This window comes from Bicyclus anynana, chromosome 14 (assembly GCF_947172395.1).
Source record: "Bicyclus anynana chromosome 14, ilBicAnyn1.1, whole genome shotgun sequence".
NCBI classification, from domain to species: domain Eukaryota; kingdom Metazoa; phylum Arthropoda; class Insecta; order Lepidoptera; family Nymphalidae; genus Bicyclus; species Bicyclus anynana.
This window is the reverse complement of record NC_069096.1, coordinates 285,224-310,297: the sequence shown is the minus strand read 5'-3', so window position 1 is coordinate 310,297 and position 25,074 is coordinate 285,224. Positions and strand designations below refer to the sequence as shown.

General features: G+C 41.0%; 4 protein-coding genes across 6 annotated transcripts; 1 reads left to right on the top strand and 3 right to left on the bottom strand.

The window, feature by feature from the left end:
• Window positions 1–456: 456 nt before the first annotated feature.
• On the top strand, window positions 457–2,279 carry LOC112053894 (uncharacterized). Its single transcript, XM_024093491.2, has 2 exons — window positions 457–956; window positions 1,348–2,279. Exons 1-2 carry the CDS (start codon window positions 929–931, stop codon window positions 2,277–2,279), a joined length of 960 nt encoding a protein of 319 aa, XP_023949259.1. The 5' UTR covers window positions 457–928.
• A 33-nt stretch (window positions 2,280–2,312) lies between these two features.
• LOC112053892 (uncharacterized) lies at window positions 2,313–5,056 on the bottom strand. The gene is made up of 2 exons (XM_024093489.2): window positions 4,398–5,056; window positions 2,313–3,898 (listed from the first exon to the last, which is right to left on the bottom strand). Exons 1-2 carry the CDS (start codon window positions 4,807–4,809, stop codon window positions 2,934–2,936), a joined length of 1,377 nt encoding a protein of 458 aa, XP_023949257.1. The 5' UTR covers window positions 4,810–5,056; the 3' UTR covers window positions 2,313–2,933.
• An 849-nt stretch (window positions 5,057–5,905) lies between these two features.
• On the bottom strand, window positions 5,906–9,389 carry LOC112053893 (uncharacterized). Its single transcript, XM_024093490.2, has 2 exons — window positions 8,764–9,389; window positions 5,906–7,639 (listed from the first exon to the last, which is right to left on the bottom strand). Exons 1-2 carry the CDS (start codon window positions 9,077–9,079, stop codon window positions 6,720–6,722), a joined length of 1,236 nt encoding a protein of 411 aa, XP_023949258.1. The 5' UTR covers window positions 9,080–9,389; the 3' UTR covers window positions 5,906–6,719.
• Window positions 9,390–11,129: 1,740 nt separating this feature from the next.
• On the bottom strand, window positions 11,130–25,053 carry LOC112053897 (protein deltex). 3 transcript variants are annotated; one of them, XM_052885600.1, is made up of 11 exons: window positions 24,825–25,053; window positions 24,297–24,510; window positions 23,246–23,382; window positions 22,832–23,057; window positions 22,109–22,360; window positions 18,729–18,883; window positions 16,817–16,922; window positions 16,286–16,711; window positions 16,045–16,202; window positions 14,178–14,286; window positions 11,130–12,922 (listed from the first exon to the last, which is right to left on the bottom strand). In XM_052885600.1, exons 2-11 carry the CDS (start codon window positions 24,493–24,495, stop codon window positions 12,558–12,560), a joined length of 2,133 nt encoding a protein of 710 aa, XP_052741560.1. In that variant the 5' UTR covers window positions 24,496–24,510; window positions 24,825–25,053; the 3' UTR covers window positions 11,130–12,557. The 3 variants fall into 3 exon arrangements, with proteins under 3 accessions (XP_052741560.1, XP_052741559.1, XP_052741561.1); XM_052885599.1 differs by having other exon boundaries at window positions 24,829–25,052; XM_052885601.1 differs by having other exon boundaries at window positions 12,571–12,922; window positions 16,286–16,737; window positions 24,829–25,050.
• Window positions 25,054–25,074: the final 21 nt, after the last annotated feature.

Here is a 25,074-nt window from a genome sequence, read left to right as displayed (position 1 = left end):
ATGAATTGTGCCTCGCCGATATACATATGCCTTATTCCTGCTTTATTATAGACAGAGATAGAGCCGTGATAGCCCAGTGGATATGACCTCTGCCTCCGATTCCGGAAGATTCAGTTGTGTGCATTTTAAGAAATTATAATATATAAATAATGAATTAATGAATAAGGGTTGATAATGATGATTATAGACAGACTAGCTGATACACGCGACTTTGTCCGAGTAAAATTAAGTTTAAGTACCATAAATCGTGTTCATTCCAAATTTCAGCCAAATCCATTCAGTAGTTTTTGTGTGAAATAGATAGTAACAATTCATACCATACATAACGAACGTTGTTTATAAGCTCTCCGCCTATATGTTTTATTACAATTATCTACTGTTACCCAAACTAAATAAAATATGTAGTTATGAAATCTTTTATCCTTTGATCAATATGGTAAGTAAATTAAATAAACAAATATACCTAAAAATTACGTTGCAAATTATACTTAAAAACAAAATATCATTTATCATCGTACTAGTGCAGTAGAACCGTGTAAACATAAGATAGTCTCTTATCTATTCATTTATATAAAACAAGTATGCTGTGGAAGCATTCAGTTGAATTAAGGAACAGTGCACTGCAAACATGGAAATGATAGCAAAAGGGAGAACTCTACGAGACATTCTGTCAGAAAAACACGTCAACTGTATTATAAGCAAAACCTCAAAAGCTGGAGCCCAGCTTCTCAAATATGAGTTGAAATCAGCAACTGAGGGCATGTCGGGATTCCTCGGAGAACACTTCAAAGTGACTTTCATTATAAAAGAAGAGGATGCGGTGAACAAGGTGCATTTGTTTGTCAAGATCGTGCCCCGTGGAAACACACCGAAGGCGGAATTTATCAACGAGTACAACTTTTTTGGAGCAGAAAGTTCGACTTTCTAAATGTTTGAAGATTTTCCAAACGCAGAATGTAAATATTTTAATAATATAATTGTGTAGACAGTGTAACCCATATTAGAGAATAATTTTTAAATTATATAATGAAGTAGGTAAAGGTAGGTACATAATATCAAAAATTGCAGAATGGAGGGGAATTGAACTCAACGGCTAGAGCCAAAGCTCTAAAATATACATTAGGTTCGTTTCTCAATTTTTGATATCATGTTGCTACATAAAAATGTAAATAAATTGCTTAACATTTTATTTATTCTTGAGTAGGAATTTAGAATAATTTGTTTTCCATTGTTGACAATGTCTTTGAGAACTTATTTTAATCGTATCGTCGTATCGTAGTAGGTTTCTAAATCTTTATTTTTTCAAAAGTTTTATAAACCAAGCAAAATATACCTCTGCTTTTTCAGTTGCAGGTTCAAGGCCCTGGGGAGTGAAAGCTTTAATTCACAATCATAACATGTTAGTATTGCCCGATCTATCGGTGGAAGGCTATACGATGTGCGATGCCAAGCAGTATCTCGACCTGGACCATGTTAAGGTTGCCCTGAAATCTTTGGCTCGTTTCCACGCTGCATTTGCTAAGCATCAAACTCGAGTCACTGCAGCAAGCGATAACTATAAATTGCCCGAGAACTATACATGTTTTCTCAAAGACCAGTTCTGCGAGTGTCCATGGCTACGTGCTACTATTAAATTGACGACGAACTTTTTAAAGGAATTTGCTACAGATATCAAACACTATCCGTCGGACCTAGATGATTGTTTGCGAAAATGGTGCATAGACGCTTGCAATAGTCTAAGAGAATACGAGAATACCTTGAACGTAATAATTCATAAGGATCTGTGGGCAAACAACATTATGTTCAAATATTCCGCAGACCAACCCGTCAATGCCGTTTTGGTGGACTTCCAATGCGCTAGATACGGCCCGCCGGCTATCGATGTGATGGTGTTCCTTTACTACACTACGTCGAGGAAATTTCGTGAATATTATGAGAAGGAGGTTTTGAATTACTATTACTCGATCTTCTTGGAAGCTATCGACGAGTCTACTGAGCGTCGACTGGCCATGCTTAACTACGACCGCCAGATGTTTATCAATTTGTGCGACAAGCTTCGTCCCGCAGGAATGATAGTTCCACTCGCAATATCTCCCTTCATTCTGATGTCGCCACAAGCAGCGCAGGAATCATTTGACAACCCAGAGACCTTTCACGAGCATTTTATGGTCGACAGATGTGGTCCCGTGATCGCTTACGCCCGCGATAATGAGTATTACAAGACTAGGGTGCTGGAGATATTCGAAGAATTTGTTGAACGGCATCTCACTGTAAAATAATTTATGTACATTTTCATGAATAAAGAATTCCAATTAATATTTTTAGTTTTATTTACAATTACAATAAAAATAACATAATGTGGTATCCAATTCGCAAAAAATATTCCTAAGACTAAAGAATGTAAATTAATTTGATGAGACCCTCCTGGCTTTCCTTTCATAGAGAGTTTCATATCTCCTAAACTTGTGGACGAGATCAGCACAAGCCACTAGCTTTGCATTAGAGCTGTGCATGCTTGTCGAATTGATGTAGATATGAATATTATGAAAAATTCATACAAATCTTCTCCTACTTTATTTTTATTACATTCCAGAAAAAATAAATAAACTAATTCCATTTAATAACGAATGAACGGTTACCTATAAAATATCAACCAAGTAAATACATCAAAGGTGACTCGGGCCCTAAAAATAAGATGTCAATCTCGATAAGTAAATATCAACGTGAGATAGCCTAAATGCGAGACTTGCTAGCCGCCGCCCGATATGGAGTCTGTCTGCGAGCCGTGACATGTCCGAGGCTAATTTGGGGCGAACAGATGGTCTCGCTCGGGGCGACCATGAGGTCCTTCTCACAACTGAAAACGAGTGACCGCACATTTTAAAGATTTTTATATTTATAACAAACAATGAACATCTAATTGAAATTTAGTTTTACATGATCTCAGCTTTGGTAACATTTCCAATTACAAACGTTTCCACGAATTTTTCGCACACCTCCAGCTGTCTGTTCCGGTACAGAGCGTTTTCTCTAGCGTGTGATATGACGGGAGCCGATCTATCCACTTCTAAATACTCCACGTATGTGTCGGGATCATCGAACGCTTTCTGGGCGACTTTTGGATCCATTAAAATGTACGGGAATATCCCAATCGGTAGCAACATGCCAAATAACCGCGCCTTCTCGCACCATTCTTCAAATGTTTCCTCGTCATATCCTAAATCTTGCAACCTATTTTTCGTGAGCTCGTTCAAATTATCTTTGAATACTGAGAAGTAGTGCTGCAGTACTTCATTTTCGTATCGATCACGAAAGTCTCTCGACGTATTCAAGTACAGGAATGACATAATGTCAAATGCAGGTGGAGCATAGCGAATACATTGAAAATCTAGCAGCACGGCCGTGGATACCTCATCATTCTTGTATTTGAACAGTATATTGTTTGTCCATAAATCTTTATGAATGATAACATTTAGGGTATTTTCATATTCTTTTAGCGCGTTGCAACCTTGGACATAAAGCTTATATAACGTTTCTTCCAAGTCACCTGAAAATTCTGCAAACTGGTGCCATTTAAAGGAAAATTCCCTGAGCAAATTGTTACTAAGTTTTGCAGCGGCTCGTATCCAAGCCGAGTCACAAAAAGCCATCGGTGGCTCGTTCACAATATTACCATAAATATCCATAAAATTATATCCAGGATCTTCAAATTTCTTTTGTGAGAAATAGTTGGCAACCGCTGCGTGAAACTTTGCGACAGTCGCAACAGTCTCCAAAGTGTGCTCTCTATCGAGATAGCGTTGCACGGGATACGTCTGATAACCTTGCACGCAAAGGTCAGGCATCACTAACAGCTTGTCGTTGTGAATGAAAGCTTTTCTGTACCAGGAATTCTGACCTGAAAATACAGAAAATTATTCTTAGTTTGCTCTTGATGAAATCCCTCTAGAAATTGGATCTTTCTTAAAATATATCTTCTACGGAAAAAATAATCTTTTATTATCTCTGACGACAGGTTTAGAAATAACTATAGGTACGTACCTAAACTTCTTTGAAAAAAAAATAAAAATCTGCCCGAGGAAAATAGAAAATAGGAAATGAAGAAATTTTTCAACTATTTAAAATTATTTTTTTCAAAATTAATTCAATTAATTGGGACACATATTTCAACCAGTGTCTGCACTAGTTGAAAAATGGGACTTCAATAAATTCACCGATTTATCATTAATTTTGTAAATAACTTATACAAAAAATAACAAACTTTACACTACAACTTTTATCCCTTGTAATCATTAACAGAAAACATTAACGCGCCTAGCTGCGTAGAAGCGCATTACACGCAATAGTTTCATAACATTAATAAATTCAATGCTGATGATGATGATGATACAACTCACCGCCCATCTGCTGCATCTCTTCGAACAACTGAAACATCAAAGCCTCTCTCTTGAAAAATTTGTTTTCTATAATACAATCTGCTTTCGGCTTATTCACCAGCGGCAAAGTCTTTATAAATAAATGTATCTTCCGAAAGCTATCGTTTTCTTTCACATTAATCGTCATCCTGAAGTGGTCTCCGACAAAGCCTTTTATACCATCGTCACTAGCTGACCGAGCGGGGTAATCTATGATTTCAAATTCACGATCTGTGGTCTGTTTCACTATGAAATTTACTTCATCAAAGGTTAAAATTTCTTTGATTTCTATTATTTGCTTTCCGTTCTCAACACTAGTATCCATCTTGGCGGCTCGGTGTATCTGATCTAGCATCTCGGGCTTCCCATGCGGATAGGATATGGTTGCAGTCATCTTATCGGTGAATTATCCAATAATAGATGATTGATCCTAAATTGCACGTAACTGAAGCTTTATTTCTTACGTAGTAAGATATAATATAGGTAGATTTAGGATGGGATGAAAAGCTATTGTAACCTTTTTTTTATTATTCATAGGATACCAAAATACCCACCTACTGTTGGTTGGTATACAGGTAGGTACTCAACAAATAATGCATGATCTCAACCATTATTATCGATTTATGGTTACAATTACCAAAATTTCCGTCTGTTAAACAGAAGACGATGATCGTGTATCTATCTATCTATTAAGGGAAAGAAATCCTGGACCGTTCATCGGTGGTCTAGCAGTAACTATTAAAGTCAATAATTAACAGCATTTTAATATATATCACGTATTGGATCTAAAGTACTGAACGAGTTTTAAATTCTGAATTTAATTTTATCCATCGTGATGCATGGTAAAATAACTTATGTTGTTTGTGTCACCTTACTTGATTGTAGCTATTAGATTAGCTACCCAAGAGGTGATATGATAAAAAAAAAGTCTAAGTTTACGCCTTATGATTCCACTTCAAATTAGCAGTATACCTACTTAATGACAAAGCTATTATATTTATGAAAATAATTTACCTACATTTAGTTTCGTCAAAAATGCAAAAAAAAAATATTATATATCAGATCTACAGTGTGAGGGATATATAAACAAATAAAACAACATCAGTGCAGTGTCGGAGAAATAACGTGTTTATATTGAGCGTGCGTGTTTAAGCCTTTTTGGGCATCAGCGGGAATGCTAATGGGCTTGGCGCGGCGGAGCGCGGGGTGGCATTGCAGCAACAATCGGGTCAATGTTGCATAACTAGACGGTAGCATTGTTGTGAAACGCGGTTCTACTCTACCATAAATTGCTTCAAAATCATGATGGTTCAGTACATAAGAAAGGATAAAGCTATCAATACGTCATTGATAGGACACAGGATCAAAAATATAAAGCAATGATAGTCATCAGTGAGATGCATCAGCATCTACACACTACTATTGACTACTAGCTTAGGTTATTTACTAAGTGTTCACAGGAATACAAGAGAGTTTACAAAATCACAAGATAATACACGAACTTAGGTAATTTTATTACATTTTCATTCATACAGCAAATTGTTAGTAAACCTCAATTGATTTGTGTACATTCTTTATCCCGACAGGGGTTTCAAATTTGCAAGTGTGTCCTCTTGTGCCCTGCTCTCAGCTCCCATGCCCATAGCGCAACCACGAACGCATAGCTTGGCCTTCCTCCAAGCGATAAATTGTACACTTATTGCGTTGACCATTAATTGGTTTATGGTTTCAGTCTAATTGTGTCAAAGATCTGTCCCGGCTGCCTGCAGTGCACGGTCCCGGCAGCTGCACTATTATTTCCGTGTGCCCAAGGGCGAACCTGTTGCTTACATCACAAGTGGAAACAATTTTCCACTTGATGCTACCGATTGATATCTCGCAATCCAGGATGACTTTAGCGTAATTACACGTGTCGACAGTTGACACCACATATAGCTGTAGATCGGAAGTGATGCAAATCAGATGAATGCGCTAGTTAAGTATGTTTAGATTCACATCTACAACTGAATCGGTGACCGACTTTAGCCTTAGTTTTACAACTAAGTGGATGAAATATGTAGATAACTAGCTCAGGTTAAGAACTTAAGACGATTTCCGAAGATCTAAAAATTTAGGTAGGTAGGTATTTTCTGAATTTTTAAAAATATTTCTGTTCTCCTCTGTTTCTTAATTCTTGAAAATTCTTAAAGGACATTGGGAAACATTAACAATAATAAATAGGTAGTATTTATATCGCTCACCAATTTTTCAATTTATTTTATAACAATTTCTTTTTTTCTAAATGGGTAAAGTAATTCTAAAAAGCTATATTTTTAAAACATATTTTTCGACTAACTCCTCACTAACTTCCAACAGTCGCAGTCTGTACTGGACGTTGTCTCCAGCGTGCGCCACCAGCGGCGCGCTCCTGTCACCCGTCAAGTGCTCCACGTACGTGTGCGGGTCGTCGAACGTGCGCTGCGCCGCCGCCGCGTCCATGCACACGCAAGGAAGCGTCGTGTTCGCTTGCACCAAGCCAAACACGCGGGCTCTTTCACACCACTTCCTAAACTCATCAAAGTCGTAGTTCAAATTCTTCAATCTCTTTTTGGTAGCGTCGTTCAAGCTCTCGGAAAACACTTCATAGTAATGTTGCAGCACTTCAGCCTCGTGAGCACCCCGGAACGTTCTCGACGTAGTCATGTACAGCAGCGACATCAGGTCGAACGCTGGGGGAGCGTACCTCGACAGTTGGTAGTCCACCAGCACGGCGTTGATGGGTACGTTTGCTGCATATTGAAACAGGATATTGTTCGCCCACAGATCCTTATGAATCACTACGTTGAGGACGTCTTCATTATTATTGAGCATGCCGTAAGCTTCAATAAAGAGAGTACTTAACTTATCTTCCAAATCAGGTGGAAAATCATTTGATTTTGACGAAAACTCTTTCAGGACGTTGTAGGTGACTTTAGCTGCAGGGATCAGCCAGGGGGCATCACCGAAAAACTCATCATTAAAAAAGTAATTTTCCTCTAGAAAATGTGGACGCGATTGGTTTCTTTTCGTGAAGTAGTTGGCGAATGCTGCGTGCAGACGGGCCAGCGACGAGACGACGACGGTCACGTGGTCCCGGTCGAAGTATATTTGGGTCGGATGTGTCCGGTAGCCCTGTACGGCGAGGTCGGGCATCACTATCAGCTTGTCGGTGTAAATAACCGCTCTCGTGCACCATGGGTTGACGCCTGGAATTATACAAATAAACGTTAATTGAAATATATATGTATAGAGGAATATCTTCCTACTATACAATACCTATTTATTGTACATGTAAAAATATAAACTAATCCCCTATCGCCGCGGTAACCGTGAGCAAGGTGCGACAATAGTAAATCGCAAGAAATCGAACTCTAGACGTCTAGTTATCAGTGTAGTTGCCTTAACTTTGGAACTATCGAGGTATTCGATACTTAAGCAATTATAAAAAAATAGAGAGAAAAATTAAATTAATATTTAACAACTAGCGGACGCCCGCGACTTCGTCTGCCCTTAGACCTCTTTAATCCAGCCCTTACAGTACTATCGCTGTAAAAATGGAGTAACTTCTCCCGTTTTCCCAGTTCCCTTCACTGTTCTGCTCCTATTGATTGTAGCGTTATGAAAAGTATACCTACCATATCTTGCCCAGGAGTATAAAGAATAATTTTACCAAGTTTTATTAACGTTGTTAGAGTTTTTGTTTCTATAACGAATATAGGTACAGACAGAGAGACGTACAAAAATTTTACTGATTGCATTTTTGGCATCACTATCGATCACTAATCACCCCAGATAGTTACTTTGGAAATATATTTCATATACATAATTGACCTCTCTACAGATTTATTATAAGTATAGATAATAATAGAGAAATAAAGAGCCGTGATAGTCCAGTGGATATGACCTCTGCCTCCGATTGCGGAGGGTGTGGGTTCGAATCTGGTTCGGGCCATACATACAACTTTTCAGTTGTGTGCATTTTATGAAATAAAATATCACGTGTCTCAAACGGTGAAGGAAAAACATCGTGAGGAAACCTGCATGCCTGAGAATTTTCTTAATTCTCTGCGTGTATGAAGTCTGCCAATGCGCATTGGGCCAGCGTGGTGGATTATTGGCCTAACCCCTCTCATTCTGAGAGGAGACTCGAGCTCAGCAGTGAATATGGGTTGATAATGACGAATAGAGAAATAGAGAAAAATAAGGCCTTCACGTCATTACAGAATGTCCAGTTTGGGTAGGTTTATAGGTACATAGACATGATACTTTTTGTTGATCAACTTTTCTTATAACCTATATACGTATTTAGTCAAATTGTTGGTATACTTACAGTCCATGTCCTGAATCTCATCGAAAATCTGGAAAACCAACGCTTCTTTCTTGAAAAACTGATTCCGTTCAATGAATTCAGCTTTCGGCAAGTTCGCAGTAGGCACAGTTTTAATGAACAAATGTATCTTCCGCAGCGAATTGACCTCCTTCACGCATAGATTCATCCTTAAGTGTTCTCCCAGAAAACCGGCCAATTCTTCTGAAGCCGGCTTGACATCGAAACCGATGATCTGGGAACCAGGCTTTGTCATTCGGGAAACTATATACTGCAGTTGTTTCTCGGACAAAATGTCCTTTGAAACTTTTCCCTCCATTTTGATTTATAAGCCCCAAATGCCTATAAACTTCCTATCACTTTGAATTTTTGTGCTCCTTCGGTTACATTTCCTGTCTTCGAAACTGTTCAATCAACTTGTTCAAACAAGTAAATGATTGTAGCCGGTTAATGATGAGTTGTGAACGAGCGGTGATGCGTCCTGCGTAGCCAAGCGCTCAATAGATGGGCAATAGAAGTTAATGCTTCCGCGACAAAACACGACTTGCAGCACGAGGGCTGGAGAGTGGGACAGTAGGTATGTCACCCCGAGTAGCGTCGGTGCAACTACATCGGTTTCCGAGTCTGGCTCATTATTTAATACGCTTGTTTATTGTTGTGTCTATCCTTTGTTGATCTGTACTACAATTGTGGCACTAGTTGTCGCCCGCGGGTTCGTCCGCATGATTTTATAAATAAATGCTAAAGTATGCCTATAGCTACCTTTTTAAATTTCTTAAACTTCTCCTATGATGAGGAAATTAAATTTACATATCTATGACACGTACTACGGCACAAGAAATGAGATCCTAACGCTCCTCTTGATGGGAAAAGTTGCCGGTAAAAGGAGCGTTGGTCGACGCAGTCTTTGCTTCAAAACATCCGCGAGTGGACTGGTATCGCGAGTACCCCTAAATTATTTCGCCTCGCAAAAGATAATTCGTCTACACGAAACTGACCTACCTAACCGATTACCTTTGCTACTTAGTTGGAGAGGCTCTAGAAAAAGAAGTCACCCGTCATAAAAAGTATTACGTAGGTACTAAGTAGGAGGTGCAAAACATACATACAATCGATACAAAAACCGCTTTTAGAAAATCTGTGATAATCTAAATATTTAATCAATTTGTGATACTTAATTATTTATTTATTTTACAACAAATTAGAACTACAAAGTCAATTACACTAATCGTGTAGATGATAATATGAGAGAACTAGCTAGTCTCATTACGGAATAACGATTAAATTGTTAATCTAATATCTAAAACATTACCCTTTGAAAGGATTTCTCCAGGACTTTAACCTTTGGAGAAATACAGCTGTAAATAAATTTTGTGGTCTACCCTACATCGAAGCAATTAAACAGACAGATCTTCAAATATATTTCTGCTCGTGTAAAAGTGTCATCCAATAAAACATAATTACAACTGGCCAAGCAACAATACACTTAAACTCTATGCAATAAGATCTAAGTTAATATATTTTCAGCATAAAAGTTAAAACAGTCTTGTAACCGTTCGTCGGTGTAGATAAGGAAGGCAGTGTTTGTCTCGTTGTAGGTACATATTAGATGAAGGGTTAGAGTTGCCTTCAGTTATTGATTTTGCATTGTTCCTAATGATTATGATGCATCATCTAGTGACGTAGTACAAGATTTATTAATAGTTCATAAAGATAATATTATGTGCCCATCATTCATGTTTGATATTAACTACCTATATACCTATTCGATTAGATTCGCAGAGCAAAAGCTTCGAATGCCCTTACGGCGTCCTACCCTCCACGTACAATTTAAATACATTCAAGACAAGAGTCTTAGGCATAATAGGCATCTTCTAGGCAAGTTCGTTCCAACTGACCGCATTACTCTTTCCATCAAGTTTAATGATAGGCAAGCGCGAGATAACTGTAGGTACCTATAGACAAAGTCCACCCGCTGCGTCCGCTGCGTCTAACAGTCTGAAGGCGATCAACTACAATAACATTATTCATTAGGTTCTACGGTATCCATTGAAAGAGTCAGTCAGTTCCTATAGAAAGAAGACAGTGTTTCTCCTGGCAAGTAATCTCCCGTCCCGTTATCTTTACAATGTACCTCAAGTGTACAGTCTCTGGATATTTGAACATCATTGTAAAAGGTATAAGCTAAGCTTCTCTCTCTTTAGCTGATCTGACCATTGGGTCATTGCATATCTACCTCAGTGATATTTTTCTTTCTGCAAATATAGTAAATAAGTATATTCATCTATAAGATGTGTCAACGCCATACATGTCGTTGATGCATCATATAGAGGGTTAAAGATATAAAATTAAAAATTAAAACAAATTAGTAATATTGTGATGTAAATGTATTTATTTACTAAATAATAATAATAATAAAAGCTTCAACATGATCGTTCGACGACTTGTAAAACTAACTCTAATTCCATCTATACAATAAAAACGTTTTATCTTATATTGTAAAGCTATTCATCGGAAGATCTGTTAGGGGAAGACTCGATATCCAACTTATTTACTAACTTCATAATATGCTTAATGCTAAGGCACCTGTTGGCAAGATCTAATATATAAACGAAAATAATATGTCATGTTAACAATATTTGTATATCAGTCTTAAATATAACAAAATGTCCAAAGCTTAACATTAATTAAATACTTAACAATTATTCTTAGTTGAACAGTGTTGGAAGACACATTAGCATAGGAAGACTGTAGAATACATAACCTAGATTCAGTTAAAGAATTGTAATTTATGTACACTCGTACAATTGTCTTCCCTGATAGGAAAGTTCTCAATAATTCGTTCGGTTTCAGAAATGAGATTTTGGTGCACAAAAGTTGTAATTGTCACAACGATCATAATCCATCAAGGGTTTGCGCTTCAGTACGGTATTCTCGATCTTGAGATACCTTATTTAAGTCATCCAGTTTTAATTCTTTACGATTATTACCTACTGACAGCAGTATGTAGCGTGTCCATAGTAATATTTCGTATATAGATTATCCATAAGTTGATAACGCTATTGTAAATCATGCACATGTCGACGCTTGCCACTCGACTTGAATATATTTTTAGCTCTAGTGACCTAATGCATTTTGTAAAATATTAAATCCGATGAAGATTAAAACACGTATTTTTATTACTCCTCACCTTCTCACACGGCAAACTGGTACTCGTATACACCAACAGACCAGCTACAAGCATTCTTATCAGGGATGATCTACACATTTAACATTACGACAACATCTACGTAAGAAGTAATTTTGTGTCATCTATGTCACATCATATACCTATACACGTATATTATATTTTCTAGTCACTGTGACGACACAATCTCTCATTATTACTATTGTCTTTTCTCACTGCATCCGATCAGTCATTCAATAAATTGTCAATGAAATTCGGAGAGCTTGCGCATTACGTCTCCTTTGAGACTAAAAGTCTATATATACTCATCATCAGAAATATATCATTAGTGATAATAAATAAATGTTAGACAATGTTCACAGTGACATTTGCGAATAGGTTGCCTAGTTAAATCTACTACTATTCGGACGTAAAGTGAAATGCACATCTGATGCAGTGCGATAAGAGTAATTTCTATAGCTTCAATTATCCATAATATTACATTTTAAAAATTTACTCCTATATTCAGAGATAACAAAATGCAACATTGGTTACTTATACTTAACACAAAATAATTTAACTATGATTTTAATGTTGTCTACAGATAAACAATAAAGACAAGACTTTGAGATTATAATATGTAAACGTTAAATAAACACTGGAAATAATTAGCTGATAAAAGCAGATCTTTTCCAGTCTCAGAATAGCGTTCGTTAGTGTAAACTCTTACGATGTTGTTACACGCCCCAGGTGCGGCGGCAGGCAGTGGCGGGGGAGGGGGGGCTAGGGCGCGCTCTCCGTGTCGCGCAGCAGGCGCGCCAGGTGCGCCAGCAGGCGCGGCAGCGGGCGCGGCGGGTGCGGCGGCAGGTAGTGGTGCGGCGCGGCGGGCGGCGGCGGCACGCGCCACGCCACCACGTGCTCGCGGCCGGTGGTCTGCGAGGCGCTGACGGTGAACAGCACGCGCCGCTCCCAGGCGCAGCGCAGCGCCGCCAGCACCTGCGCACGCGTACCACAACTAATCCTGCGTACGTACGTAATAATACGTACTGAGGAGTGCCCTTTGTAAATTGATATACAGTCGTCTGGGATTATTATAGAAATGACGTCGATTCCCGTGTTAGTTAATTTGATAGTATCGTTAAGTGGCGCTACTTGTTTCCGTAAAGAGTGGGGAGTTAGAGAGGGGTAGCGATCGGTTGGCGAGAACGACTGGCGATATAAGGCGCTCGTCGTACGGCCGGCTTCAGTATGCTCGTGGCGTTCGAGCTGTCCACATTTCTTGTTGCGTAATTCTTTATGAGTTATTTGGGATAGGCGAGGAAAGTGAGTTGAGTTTAAAAGGGGAGTGTAAGTTAACTGTCTAAGACGCCTTTAACCCTACATACAACGTTCACAAGTTCGTGACTTCACTCAAAGTCATTCTCTCATTTGTTAATTAAGTTGTCCTGACAAATATTGTGAATTTTTTTTTCGACATTGGTTTCTTATTTTTGTAATCCACTTCTGGCTGCTGCTTCTCGCCCATATGAAATGCGTTTAGTGTGAGATACGGCTGATACTACTCTTCAATCACATCCTTAGACGTTTAGCTTTGGTTGGCTTCGCTAGAAATTGCATTTCGAAGGGTAGAAAAGCTAGGAGCGTGCGCTGACTGAGCTTTTATAAAATAAATATAGATTATCAAATATTGGCTGGTGGGGGCTTCGGCCACGGCTAATTACCACCCTAACGACAAAGACGTACCGCTAAGTGATTTAGGATTCTAGGATTTAGTCATTAGTTCGTACCATTTTGTATGGGGCGTTTTTCTGGGATCCCCGGCAGCGCCGCAAATCTGACCCTTTAAATCCCTGTAGCTCCGAAAGTAATGATCGCAGATACCCTGTTCCTTTTACAATATCGATTTATTATTAGCATACTCTTAATTTATATACAATTTAAAAAAAACTGTTATCATCCCTATTACCATGTAGCTACCTACGTCACCTATGGAACTACTACATACCTACATACGGTTCCTACTACCGATTAAGCATACATCCGCTCGCGGCGCCTCGCCGCGCCATACTGGCATTGCATTGCGCGCGAGGCGCCAAATATTTGTGTATCTGAGTTCGAATTAATACTGATCCGCGAAACGCCGGTGCAGTAGTTTTTGTGATTGGTCGATTGGTGGTCAGGTGAGTTTGTGGTCAAGGGCGCGCGCTGGCTCAGTGACAGTGCCTGGTGAGTCGCGGGTGTGAGCACTGACCTCTCTGCCCAGCGGCGTGTCGGGCAGCAGCGAGTGGCGCGGGAAGCCCACGGCGTAGTACGGCGCGCCCGGCAGCGGGTGGCGCGGCCCCTGCCTGCCCGACTGGAAGCTGCAACACACATCTCTTTGTAGCACATCTAGCGGGATATTGTTAGGTGATTCGTCTATTGGAGGCGTAGACGAATCAGATATGGATAAGCATAGCACACAAATTCACCAACAAAATTGTCTGTCGTTTTTTGAGGGGGACGAGGTATGTATGTCTAATAAAAATATTCTGTATACTTACATTACACACTATTCTGTATACTTACAAATTTCATTCGCAATGCACACGTATTATATCATACAATTATATCGTACACATATAATAAAGTCTATCGAGGCAGGTCCTAATGTAATTGGTCTGAGACTGTAAGAGTTACTTCTGTTTACCAAATACAGATGTCGCTTAGCAAAAATCATAAAATATAGACAAGATATAAATTTTGTTATCGTACATAAAAAGAATAATCTACGTTCGCGCGCAAGATTTGGAATTCGCACGCTTCGGTCATCCGAGCTGTCGTAGCGCTGTTTACAGCTTTCGGCATCGCTTCACGTAACCTTGGTTTTGCCAGGGGAAGCGACTTGACTGATACAGTCTATGACAATTATTGCAACTACATATATTATTTTTATTAAATCAAATAATTAAACATTACATAAATAATAATTGTTAATTATTTAATGCTTAATTCGTTTAAAATAGTCTTGTGTTAGTAGAGGCAGAGTAGTAAATGTCATTCTAAAGAAATTTCGAGAGGTAAGGTTTTCGAGCTATTACGAATAAGCCACGTTGTATGGTGAACTATGAATGAGACTAGTGAAAGTGAAGTAAAAGAGTACGGCCTGAAGCTGATATTACCGACAAGCTTCATGGAGGTGATCAGCACTAGGATCGGCTTTAAGCCCTCCTACTTGTTTCTCCTGGTAATAGATGCTCTGACATCATAAGTAAGAGGCGCCTCGGTGGTCCAGAGCCGAACAGGAAAATTTCAGGAGCAATTGGAAAGTGTTGACATACGAACCAGCAAACGAAAACTGAATATTTAAAACGACAGTAATGTGGACAGAGACGTGAAAAGTAGAATGACTGCGGGATGGATGAAATCGTGACGGGTGTCTGTATGGGCACACCTCCAGCATCGCCCTGCGAATTTGATCAGGACCTATCAGCTGACCAAAGTGGGGGTCCGGGTAATCGAAATATGGCGAAAGGCAGCGCGAATCGAATGCCTTTAAGATCGGTAGGCAACGAAAGACTTACGGTTAAAAGGTCGAAAGTTGACCTCGGTTGGTTGACCCTAGCTGGCGGGTTATATGTAGTGTAATGTGTCCAGTGTAGGTAGAAAATTAGTGAGTATCCGTGTTTCACCCGCCCGGGGTCCGCTGCAAATTGTAGCTCGAAACGTGCAATCACCACGAATGTCAATTATCTCAACTAATTATCATATAAGTATATTCACAACGGTCCATAGCCCTCCGACATGCGCGGTTCACAAATCACACTACCGAGGTAAACAAAATCGGTCAGGGTCAAAGTCTCAACAAAAGGTCACACGGAACCAAAAACACTCCAAAAGGCACGTCCAGCGTGCCGATTCTCCGACAAAAGCGACGCGTCTGCTTCAACACTCGGATTATACTGGCGTACGTGGCGTTCGTTGTGTGTGGAGTTAAAAGAGGACATGAATGTAAAGAGAGTGGATGATGAGTTGACGAATGATAGAAGCGAATGGAATATTTTGCCGGCGCCACTTAAGTGGCATAAGGTAAAGGAGATGACGATGTCGGTTTAACGTGCTAACAGCAGCGAGTTGCTCACTTGTAGGTGACGAGGATGGCGGCCGTGTCGGGGTGGCCCGGCAGCGCGGCGGGCTGGCGGCGCCACGCCATGGAGCCGGGCGGCTGCTCGCCGAACACGCGCGGCGAGCGGCGCCCGAACTCGTGCCCGCACACCACGCACTCGATGTACGGGCTCTCCTGTCACCAAAACAAACTCATTATAGTAGGCTTCCTTAACATTTCGGTAAAGTGATGTTTGTCCAGCACAGCGCGCCCCTCACCCCTCTCTCCCGCAGGCGCGCCAGGTGCGCGCGCAGACAGCGCAGGTGCAGCACGTGGTGGCACGCGAGCGCCACGACGCGCACGTGCGGCGCGCGCGCGTCGTCCAGCGGCCGCGCGCACGCCCAGCACAGCGCGCCCCACTGCGGGACACCGCGGACACTCACCCCTCTCTCCCGCAGGCGCGCCAGGTGCGCGCGCAGACAGCGCAGGTGCAGCACGTGGTGGCACGCGAGCGCCACGACGCGCACGTGCGGCGCGCGCGCGTCGTCCAGCGGCCGCGCGCACGCCCAGCACAGCGCGCCCCACTGCGGCGACACCTCGGACACCCAGCGCCACACGCTCTCCTCGCCCTCCACCTCCGCGCCCTCGTCCTCCGGCGGCGAGCCCTCGCTCTCCGACGTGCCCGACGTGCCGAGCGCGAGGTCCTGGAGGTCCGCACTCAGCTTACAATCTGACGATGGACCATGCGACACCGTATAGTATCTATCAGTGTAAATGATGACTGTACCTGATGAGGCCAGAGCACTCACCCACGTCCGGGTCGGCAGCGGCTGCGGGCGGGCGGCACTGCGGCAGCGGCTCGAACACGTCGTCGCTGCCCGCGCTGCAGTTCAGCAGCTCGCCCACCGCCGCTTGCTGCAGCAACAGTTCACACTCGACACTCAGACTTAAGAATCAGATGTCTAGTCACAGATGACGGGACCGACTCAGTCAGATAAAGAATTAAAAGTCCCACTGTCACCTAATAATGTAATCCGACAAAGATAGTGACTTCGGCAAAATCAGGCAAAAATACTTATGACAGAGGAATTATGACATCGTAATGGACCCGGCAGCGTTGCGCTGTTAGAATTTATTTTTATACGGACTTTTGTAAAGCTTTTGACAAGGTAGATCACGAACTCCTGCTTCAAAAGATTGCCTTTAATGGGATCCGAGGAAATCTTTTGCGGTGGTTTGCATCTTACATCACTTGTCGAAGTCAACGTGTCGTAGTAAATGGTTTCAAGTCAAATTGGGTATCCGTGACGTCTGGCGTACCACAAGGTTCCATATTAGGGCCCTTACTTTTCATAATATACATAAACGATATTCATAGTTGTTTCAAACATAGCAAATTCTTATTATATGCTGATGACTTAAAAATATTCCAAGAAATTAACAAAGAAACAGACTGTCATCTACTTCAAGAGGATTTAAAGCGTTTGACAGAATACTGCATACTGAATAAATTAAATTTAAGTCTACCAAAATGTCACGCCATTACGTTTACGAAAAAAAGAACCCCGATTGATTTTTCGTATATGCTCGTCGATGTAAATTTAAAAAAGACTTCTTCCGTACGCGATCTCGGTGTTCAGCTCGACTCCAAATTACACCTCGACGAACACATAAATAAAATCGTAAATAATGCATACCGCCTATATGGGTTTGTGATGCGTTCAACAAAGGACTTTTCAAAACCCTCGACGTACTTATCTTTATACAAGTCTTTAATAAGGCCTCAGTTAGAGTATGCGTGTTGTATATGGAACCCCTTTTACGACAAATACAAAAACCAGATAGAAATGGTCCAAAAGAAGTTCCTCCGTTCAATGCACTACAGATGCCATAGATCAAGACTCCCTTACGCTGAGCTATTAACTAAATACAATCTTCTTACTCTTGAATCTAGACGCAAGTTGCTTGAAGCAATGGTATTGCAAGGACTCATCAACAATAAATACGATTGTCCTGACTTAGTATGTAAATTATCACTAAATGTTTTGAAGTACGCAGGTCAACGTCGGGTGCGTGCTTATAATTTATTCGCTGTCAATTTCTGTAAAACCAACGCTGGAAAGCGCGCGCCTGTGCGTCGACTTGTGGACACCTACAACAAGCTATTTGACGATGTAGACGTATTTGCCTTGTCCGAACCCCAATATAAAAAGGCCATCTCAATCACTCTTCAAAAATTAAATATCCCTGTACCTGAGTAGTAATAGTGTCTTAATTATTATTATTAGATCTCTTATTATAATTATTATTACATTTTTTTTTCTTACCTATTTGTGTTTCGTTGTATTTTTAATTATTATTGTTATAATTCTCTCTTTTTTTATATAGATTTATGTTTGTTTGTTTTTTTTTTTGTAATTGATTTGTTTGTGTATTTTGTGACGCCATTATTTTCGTATGTGTATTCGTGGATAGTATTGTTGTTTACATGTTTAAACTATTTTTACGTTTACTTTCAGATTTAAGAAATAATATGTAAATGTTAACTATCCCTAAGAAATAAAAATAAAAAATAAAATAAAAATAGAAGATTCCGCAGCCTCCCAATATGACAAATGTCAATGTGCAGAGTACGACCATCGATATGGTGCCAGTTTGATTTCCCTCATAAACCGGATGTATTCCCACAGTCAAGGGTGTCTGCCCTGCCAGCGGGCTCACCTGCAGGCTCTCCTTGCTCTCGTGGCTGAGGTAGGTGGAGACGGTGTCGACGCTGTGCCGCCGGCCGGAGCGCGTGCTGGCGCACTCCGTGTCGGTGTGCCGCTGCTCCTCGGCGCTCTGCTGCTCTCCTGCTGCTGCTGTTTTGTTGTTATTACCTATTCAAAGTCAATCGTTCTTTTCTCAGATACAAGATTTTAGCAACCGTGGTTTGCTATTACATGAGAATTCAATAGCACACTGATCACAAGCTTATGTATTAATTACAGATTAAAATAATAAATCTAAAACAGAAAAGCTTATGTAGCTAACTGTTACGTACCGAGTTCACAAAGCTACTAGAAAAGACATATAAAACTAAAGATATTCAAAGTTATGCCCCTTTACACGGCGGCCCGGTACCGGCGGCAGGCGACCGCCGTCGACTTGTCGGCGTCAACGATCTGCGGCAGCGCCACGTCTCTCATCACACAAGAGCCAGTCGCAAGAGGGGATCCGAAAAAGAAACATTGTTATTTCTTTTATAACACGCTTATATTAGCTTCACTTGTATGTAACCATGTATACTATCGCATTTGTAGACTACAATAAGGCATTCGACTCACTTTCTCACAACTATATTTATAAAGCCCTTGCCAATCAAGGAATAGAAAATAAGTTTATAAGAATAATTAGAAATATATATGTCAACAGCACAGCAAAAGTAAAACTAGAACGAATTGGAGAAGAATTCACAATCAATAAAGGAGTACGGCAAGGAGATCCTTTGTCTCCGAAACTCTTCTTAGCTGTTTTAGAAGAAATATTCAGAAACTTATACTGGGAAGAGTTTGGAATTAATATAAATGGATACAGGTTGTCGCATCTAAGATTTGCGGACGACTTGGTGCTGTTCGCCGAGGATCCGGAGACTCTACAAGATATGCTAAAAGAACTAGCAACAGAAAGCCAAAAAGCAGGTCTCACTATGAACACTACCAAAACTAAGGTCATGACAAATAGACAAAAACAAAACATAGAAGTAAGCAACCAAAAAATAGAATATGTGGATGAATATGTTTACTTAGGACAAGTAATTTCACCAAAAATGATAATGGACAAGGAACTTCAAAGAAGAGTGAACAATAGTTGGGCTCGTTACTGGTCTCTTAGAGAGATTCTGAAAAACAAAGACACTCCAATGCCTACCAAATGCAAAGTATTTAACATGTGCATCCTCCCTATATTAACTTACTAGCGGACGCCCGCGACTTCGTCCGCGTAAATTTCGATTTCAACTTTCCTACTACCCGTACCCTACCCCTACCCTCCCCTCCCCCTACTCTACCACTACCCCAACCCTACCCTACCCAACCCCTACATCTACCCTACCCTTACCCTACCCTAGCCCAAACCTACCCCTACCCTACCCCTACCTTACCTACACCCTACCCCCATCCTACCCCTACCCTCCCCGTACCCTATCCCTTTCCTACCCCTATCCCACCCGTACCCCTATCTCACGTCTATCCTACCCCTACCCTACCACTTCCCTATCCTACCCGTACCTCTACCCTACCACTACCCTACCTCTACCCCTACCCTACCACTAACCTAAACCCGGCCCTAAACCTACCCTACCCCTACACTACCCCTACGCTTCCCTACCCGAACCCTACCCTACCCTGTAACTTCTCTATCTTACTCCTACCCTTAGCAAAATCGGTCCAGTCCTTCGAGAGTGGTGGTATGACCAAGAGAAATAGAGACTTCTATGCTAATAATATAAAGAGGTAAAGTTCGTGTGGTTGTAGGAGGTAATCTCTGGATCTACTGGACCGATTTGGAAAATTGTTTTACCAATAGAAAGCCACGTTATTTGCGAGTGTCATAGGCTATGTTTGATCCCCAAATTCCCACGGGAACGGAAACTACGTAAATGAAAGCGCCGGGCGTCATATAGCGGAATTTATGCGTCTTTTAGAAAGTTTGTATTATCTCTGAAACTATTTAAGTAATTAACATACTGTTAAGGGCAAATCTTATCTCCATAATATCTTTGTGATTATTAAATAATTTATTTTAATAATAATTAAAGTTTAGTTGTATAAATAATGACGTAAACCTAAGTATATAAAATTTTTTTTTTTAAAACACAAAAGGTACTATATCTGCTAATATATAGAAGATAGATATATGGTGTCGCGGACTTTTTTGTAGAACGTTTAAAGATACATAAAGCCTCCATACGTTAATTTCAATTTTACACAATGGTTAAGGCAGCGCATGCGAATAAGTCTGCTTAAGAGGATTTTCGGTCCGACCTGTATGACAAAAACTGTGTTAACTCGGCGAATATATATCATACTAATATAAAATATAGCCTATAGCACTCCCCGATAATGTAGCATTTTACTGGTGAAAAAATTTTTAAAATCGGACCAGTAGTTCCGAAGATTACCCCATTTAAAAAATGTGACAAACTTACAAACTTTACCTCTTTATAATATTAGTATAGAAGTATAGATGGATGTCAAACCTGGGGTATGACAAAAAGCCACCAACAGAAGCTAAGGGTATGCCAACATGGGATGGAAAGGAGCATGTTGCATATAAAGCTAAAGGACAAGTGGAGTTTAAAGAAAATTCGTAAAGCCACTGGTGTTACAGATGTTTTTAAAAAGATAAAAAGGCTGAAGTGGCGCTGGACGGGACATGTGCTGAGATCCCCGAAAGAAAAATGGTCCAAAGAGGTCATGCAGTGGTACCCCAGAGATGGGAAAAGGAGGCAAGGACGACCACATAAGAGATGGGAGGATGACCTGCCGAAAGGATGGCGAGGGATGGCCAGAGAACGACTAGAGTGGAAATGTCTAGAGGAGGCCTATGTCGAAGGACAGCCTGATTGCTCTGGTGTATAATTTAAGTAATATTATTAGGTATATCATTTGTATTCAGAAATCAAAGAATAAAGGCTATTTTTATTTTTATTTTATTTTATTTTAATGAGCTAAGAATCGTCATTACAAATCCAATATGGCGGACAGGCTTTTTGAAATGCACCCCCATGATATAGGTTATGAATGAAATGGTTTGCTGTCAGGAATACGAAAAAAGTCCATTTGTAATTTTGTGTGTGCTAAAAGCGTGTTTTTTCGTTTTTTTATTAGAATTTAAATAAACTATCGTGAGTGTTATTATACTGTGTAGACTTGGACAAAACTACCCGCTACAACTGCAGGCGTCGCTATAGATCACCAGCTGCCGCCGAAACGTCTTCGGCCGTCGTCGACAGCCCGCCGTCGCTATTGGTCGACAATGTGTCTGTCGTCACGACATACCTCACGGTGCACACCGTAGCCTCACAGCTCATACGTCACTCACAAACAACAAAACCAACTTACTACTAAATATATTAAGGTTGTGTAAAATCTGTCGAGCCAGGCCGGGCTTCCTGTCTTTGGGCGAGGCGCTCCGGGCACCGCCTCGGTCCCGCGGCGCCGGCGCCGACTTGGACGACTGCAGCGATTTGGATGATTGCACCGACTTGACCGACTGCACAGATTTGGCCGACTGCGTGGACTGTACGGACTGCATGGACTGCACCGAGTGCACACTGGAGCCTGTATGCTGCTGAGGGATGCGTGGTCTGCGTCCTGGGGACAACGAATCATTGTTACATTTAGGGGGGCACGCTTGAGCCAATCAGCTTCCTCACCGGGCATCCTCTCCAGCTTGTGGTGCTTGCCGCAGATCTGATCAATGAGGCTATGGTGACCGACTGATGGCGGTATAACCACTATTTTCAAATTGGTTTGTCAAAAACTCAATACTTCACATCATTTTTCTTAATAAGTATTTTTATTTATGCGACCATCTGGCGTGATTACAGTTTTTTTGCTCATCAACAGGATTATTTCAACAAAAATTTTCATTAAAATAACGTTACTTACTGTAATACTAACACTACATAATATGACAACAATTATGCCTTTTCCATTAAAATATTATTTTAGATTATCGTAAGAAGAAATTACGATGAAAAACGATATAATGGGCCTGCTTGTGAGATCACTGTCAAGGGCTAACGTGTCGTACAGGGGCCCGCCTACAACAGTATCGCTCACCGTCGACGTGCGGGCGCTCGGGCGGCGCGGGCGGCGGCGGGCGCAGCGGCGCGGGCGGCGGCTCAGAGCGCGCCAGCGGGTAGGGCGGGTGCGCGGCGCGGCGCAGCAGGCGCAGCGCGCAGCCCCGCGGCCCGCGCGCCGTCATGCTGCACAGGCACAGCAGCCAGCCCTCCCACTGCACCGCCTCGCCCCCCACCGACCAACACTCTTCCAGCCGACATTGGACCTGCAATTAGAGCACAAGTAGTCAGGTAATACAATTGAAAACTTTTCTTACAGGATTAACCTCTACCTTTATCTAATCTCGACTATCAAGTAGGCTTAGTTTACAATAACTTTTGACATACCAAGTTTGCCATTATAGAACAATTTATAAACAGGTTCTGTTGAAAACATAGCAGTTGCAGTACTAGCCTCCATGGGCAGGGGGTCGTATCTCAGCTCGGCGGCGCGGGGCGGGTCGGCCAGGCGCGCCCACTCCCAGCGCGCGCCGCGGCCGCCCGGCGACTGCACGCTGTAGCACGCACGCCGCACGGCGCACTCCTCCACACCTGAACACCGGACGTTCTATACTCATCATTTTAACCAATTTTGATGATAATGGTACACCAATGCCTGACCTCCTTCCTTATAGGAGAAGGGATATAGATGCGCTACTCCATATGGGTTGGAGGGCTTAGTACAGGCACCTGGCACTGGCACATATTCTGTACACTGTACAGGCACCTGGCACATCTGTATACTGGCACTGTAATTACATTTTGGATAGATATGATAGTTACACAGCTACAAATTCAAACTGTATCCCCCCATCCCCCACAACACTGCTTTTTATCAGGATGGTTATAGTCCAGACAAGCTATTCTTATATATATAACCTGAACTAATTACATAATTTACATAAATTACATAATTTTAAATAGTTTAAAAAACTACTACACACTTTTAGCACACACTAAAAATTACAAACATTGAATTTAAGCCACGTGACAATTTTTTTCGTACTCCTGACAGCAAACCCTTTTAATTGATATCCATATCATGGGGGTGAATTTCAAACAGCCAATCTGCTCTCTTGGCCGCCATATTGGATTTGTAATGACGTTTCTTAGCTAGTCATGTATTGTCATCAGAACTCAGAGAATGTGCATAATTTCATCCTAATTCAAAACTGAGAAGTGGGCCAAATTAAGATTCCAAGATTTACTTACATACAAGTGAAGCTAATATAAAACATGTAAAAAGGTAAGCTAATATAAAACATGTAAAAAAAAAGATTTCATTTTATGGTTGTTTAAAATTAAAACTCCTCAACCAATTTTAAACAATTTTGGCCATTAAAAAGCTACATCTTTACCAAATAACATTGGCTATAATTTATTTTCACAGAAATAGGAACGGGGGCTCCATAACACTATGAAAAATACATTTTTCTTTAAACCAAAGCTGTATGTAATAATGTTACCTGGTGTATCAGAGCTCTGTGTGAGAGTTCGCAAGTTGACATAGTGCCCTTTCAATGCTGGCTCTGCATCAGACAACACCACCCTTGTCAGCTTCTTGGCGTGCGCTCGCTCCAGAGTCCTCGCCACTCCGGGAGAGTGCGGCAGCCACTGTCCCTCATGCTGCCACTCCCAGACCACCACGCAGTGGACTGATGACATCACTCAACATATCACCTGCAAAAAATACAATATGTTGACTGGGCACTCATTCACTATACATTATGAGGACTAATTACTATGCATCAGTGATTGCTTAATAAACATGCGCTAAGATATCACAATAGACTTTTATTAACTAGTAACTTCAGTAAAAAAATTATACTTGTACATTGGACCATTCAATTGAAAAGTACACATGGCACTTGTTTATCAGTGTAAATCAACTTTAACTCTACGCTGGCTGATCAATCCAGTCTAGTTAAATTGAGTTTACCAATCCACTGTGACCTGGACACAAACTTAGAAACAGTTGAAAACAAAAGCCATACAAACTTATAGTTTAATTTCATCAAAGCACAGGCTATACGTCGAAACATGTGATACTCATTATTTCTGCTCACACATAAGTTATTGTTTTTGAAGGGCTAGAAATCAATAATCAAACATTCACAAAAATGAAAAAAGCTTGAGATAGACCGAATCCAAAAAGCAAGCAAATTGCAAATTAAAAACAACCACAAGCACAACGTCAGACTGTCAGAGTTCAGACCACAGATTAAGCAGACCATCGACATTAGT

Excerpts from the sequence above, each read along its gene's own strand:
- LOC112053892 (XM_024093489.2), bottom strand. The coding sequence starts at position 4,809 with ATGACTGCAACCATATCCTATCCGCATGGGAAGCCCGAGATGCTAGAT. Across the intron at positions 3,899-4,397 it reads AGAGATGCAGCAGATGGGCG|GTCAGAATTCCTGGTACAGA; the intron begins GTGAGTTGTATC and ends CTGTATTTTCAG.
- LOC112053897 (XM_052885600.1), bottom strand. The coding sequence starts at position 24,495 with ATGTCATCAGTCCACTGCGTGGTGGTCTGGGAGTGGCAGCATGAGGGA. Across the intron at positions 16,203-16,285 it reads CGCGCCTGCGGGAGAGAGGG|GAGAGCCCGTACATCGAGTG; the intron begins GTGAGGGGCGCG and ends TTTTGGTGACAG. Across the intron at positions 14,287-16,044 it reads GCCATCCTCGTCACCTACAA|CTTCCAGTCGGGCAGGCAGG; the intron begins GTGAGCAACTCG and ends TGTGTGTTGCAG.
- LOC112053893 (XM_024093490.2), bottom strand. The coding sequence starts at position 9,079 with ATGGAGGGAAAAGTTTCAAAGGACATTTTGTCCGAGAAACAACTGCAG. Across the intron at positions 7,640-8,763 it reads TGAGATTCAGGACATGGACT|GCGTCAACCCATGGTGCACG; the intron begins GTAAGTATACCA and ends GTATAATTCCAG.
- LOC112053894 (XM_024093491.2), top strand. The coding sequence starts at position 929 with ATGTTTGAAGATTTTCCAAACGCAGAAT. Across the intron at positions 957-1,347 it reads AGATTTTCCAAACGCAGAAT|TTGCAGGTTCAAGGCCCTGG; the intron begins GTAAATATTTTA and ends CTGCTTTTTCAG.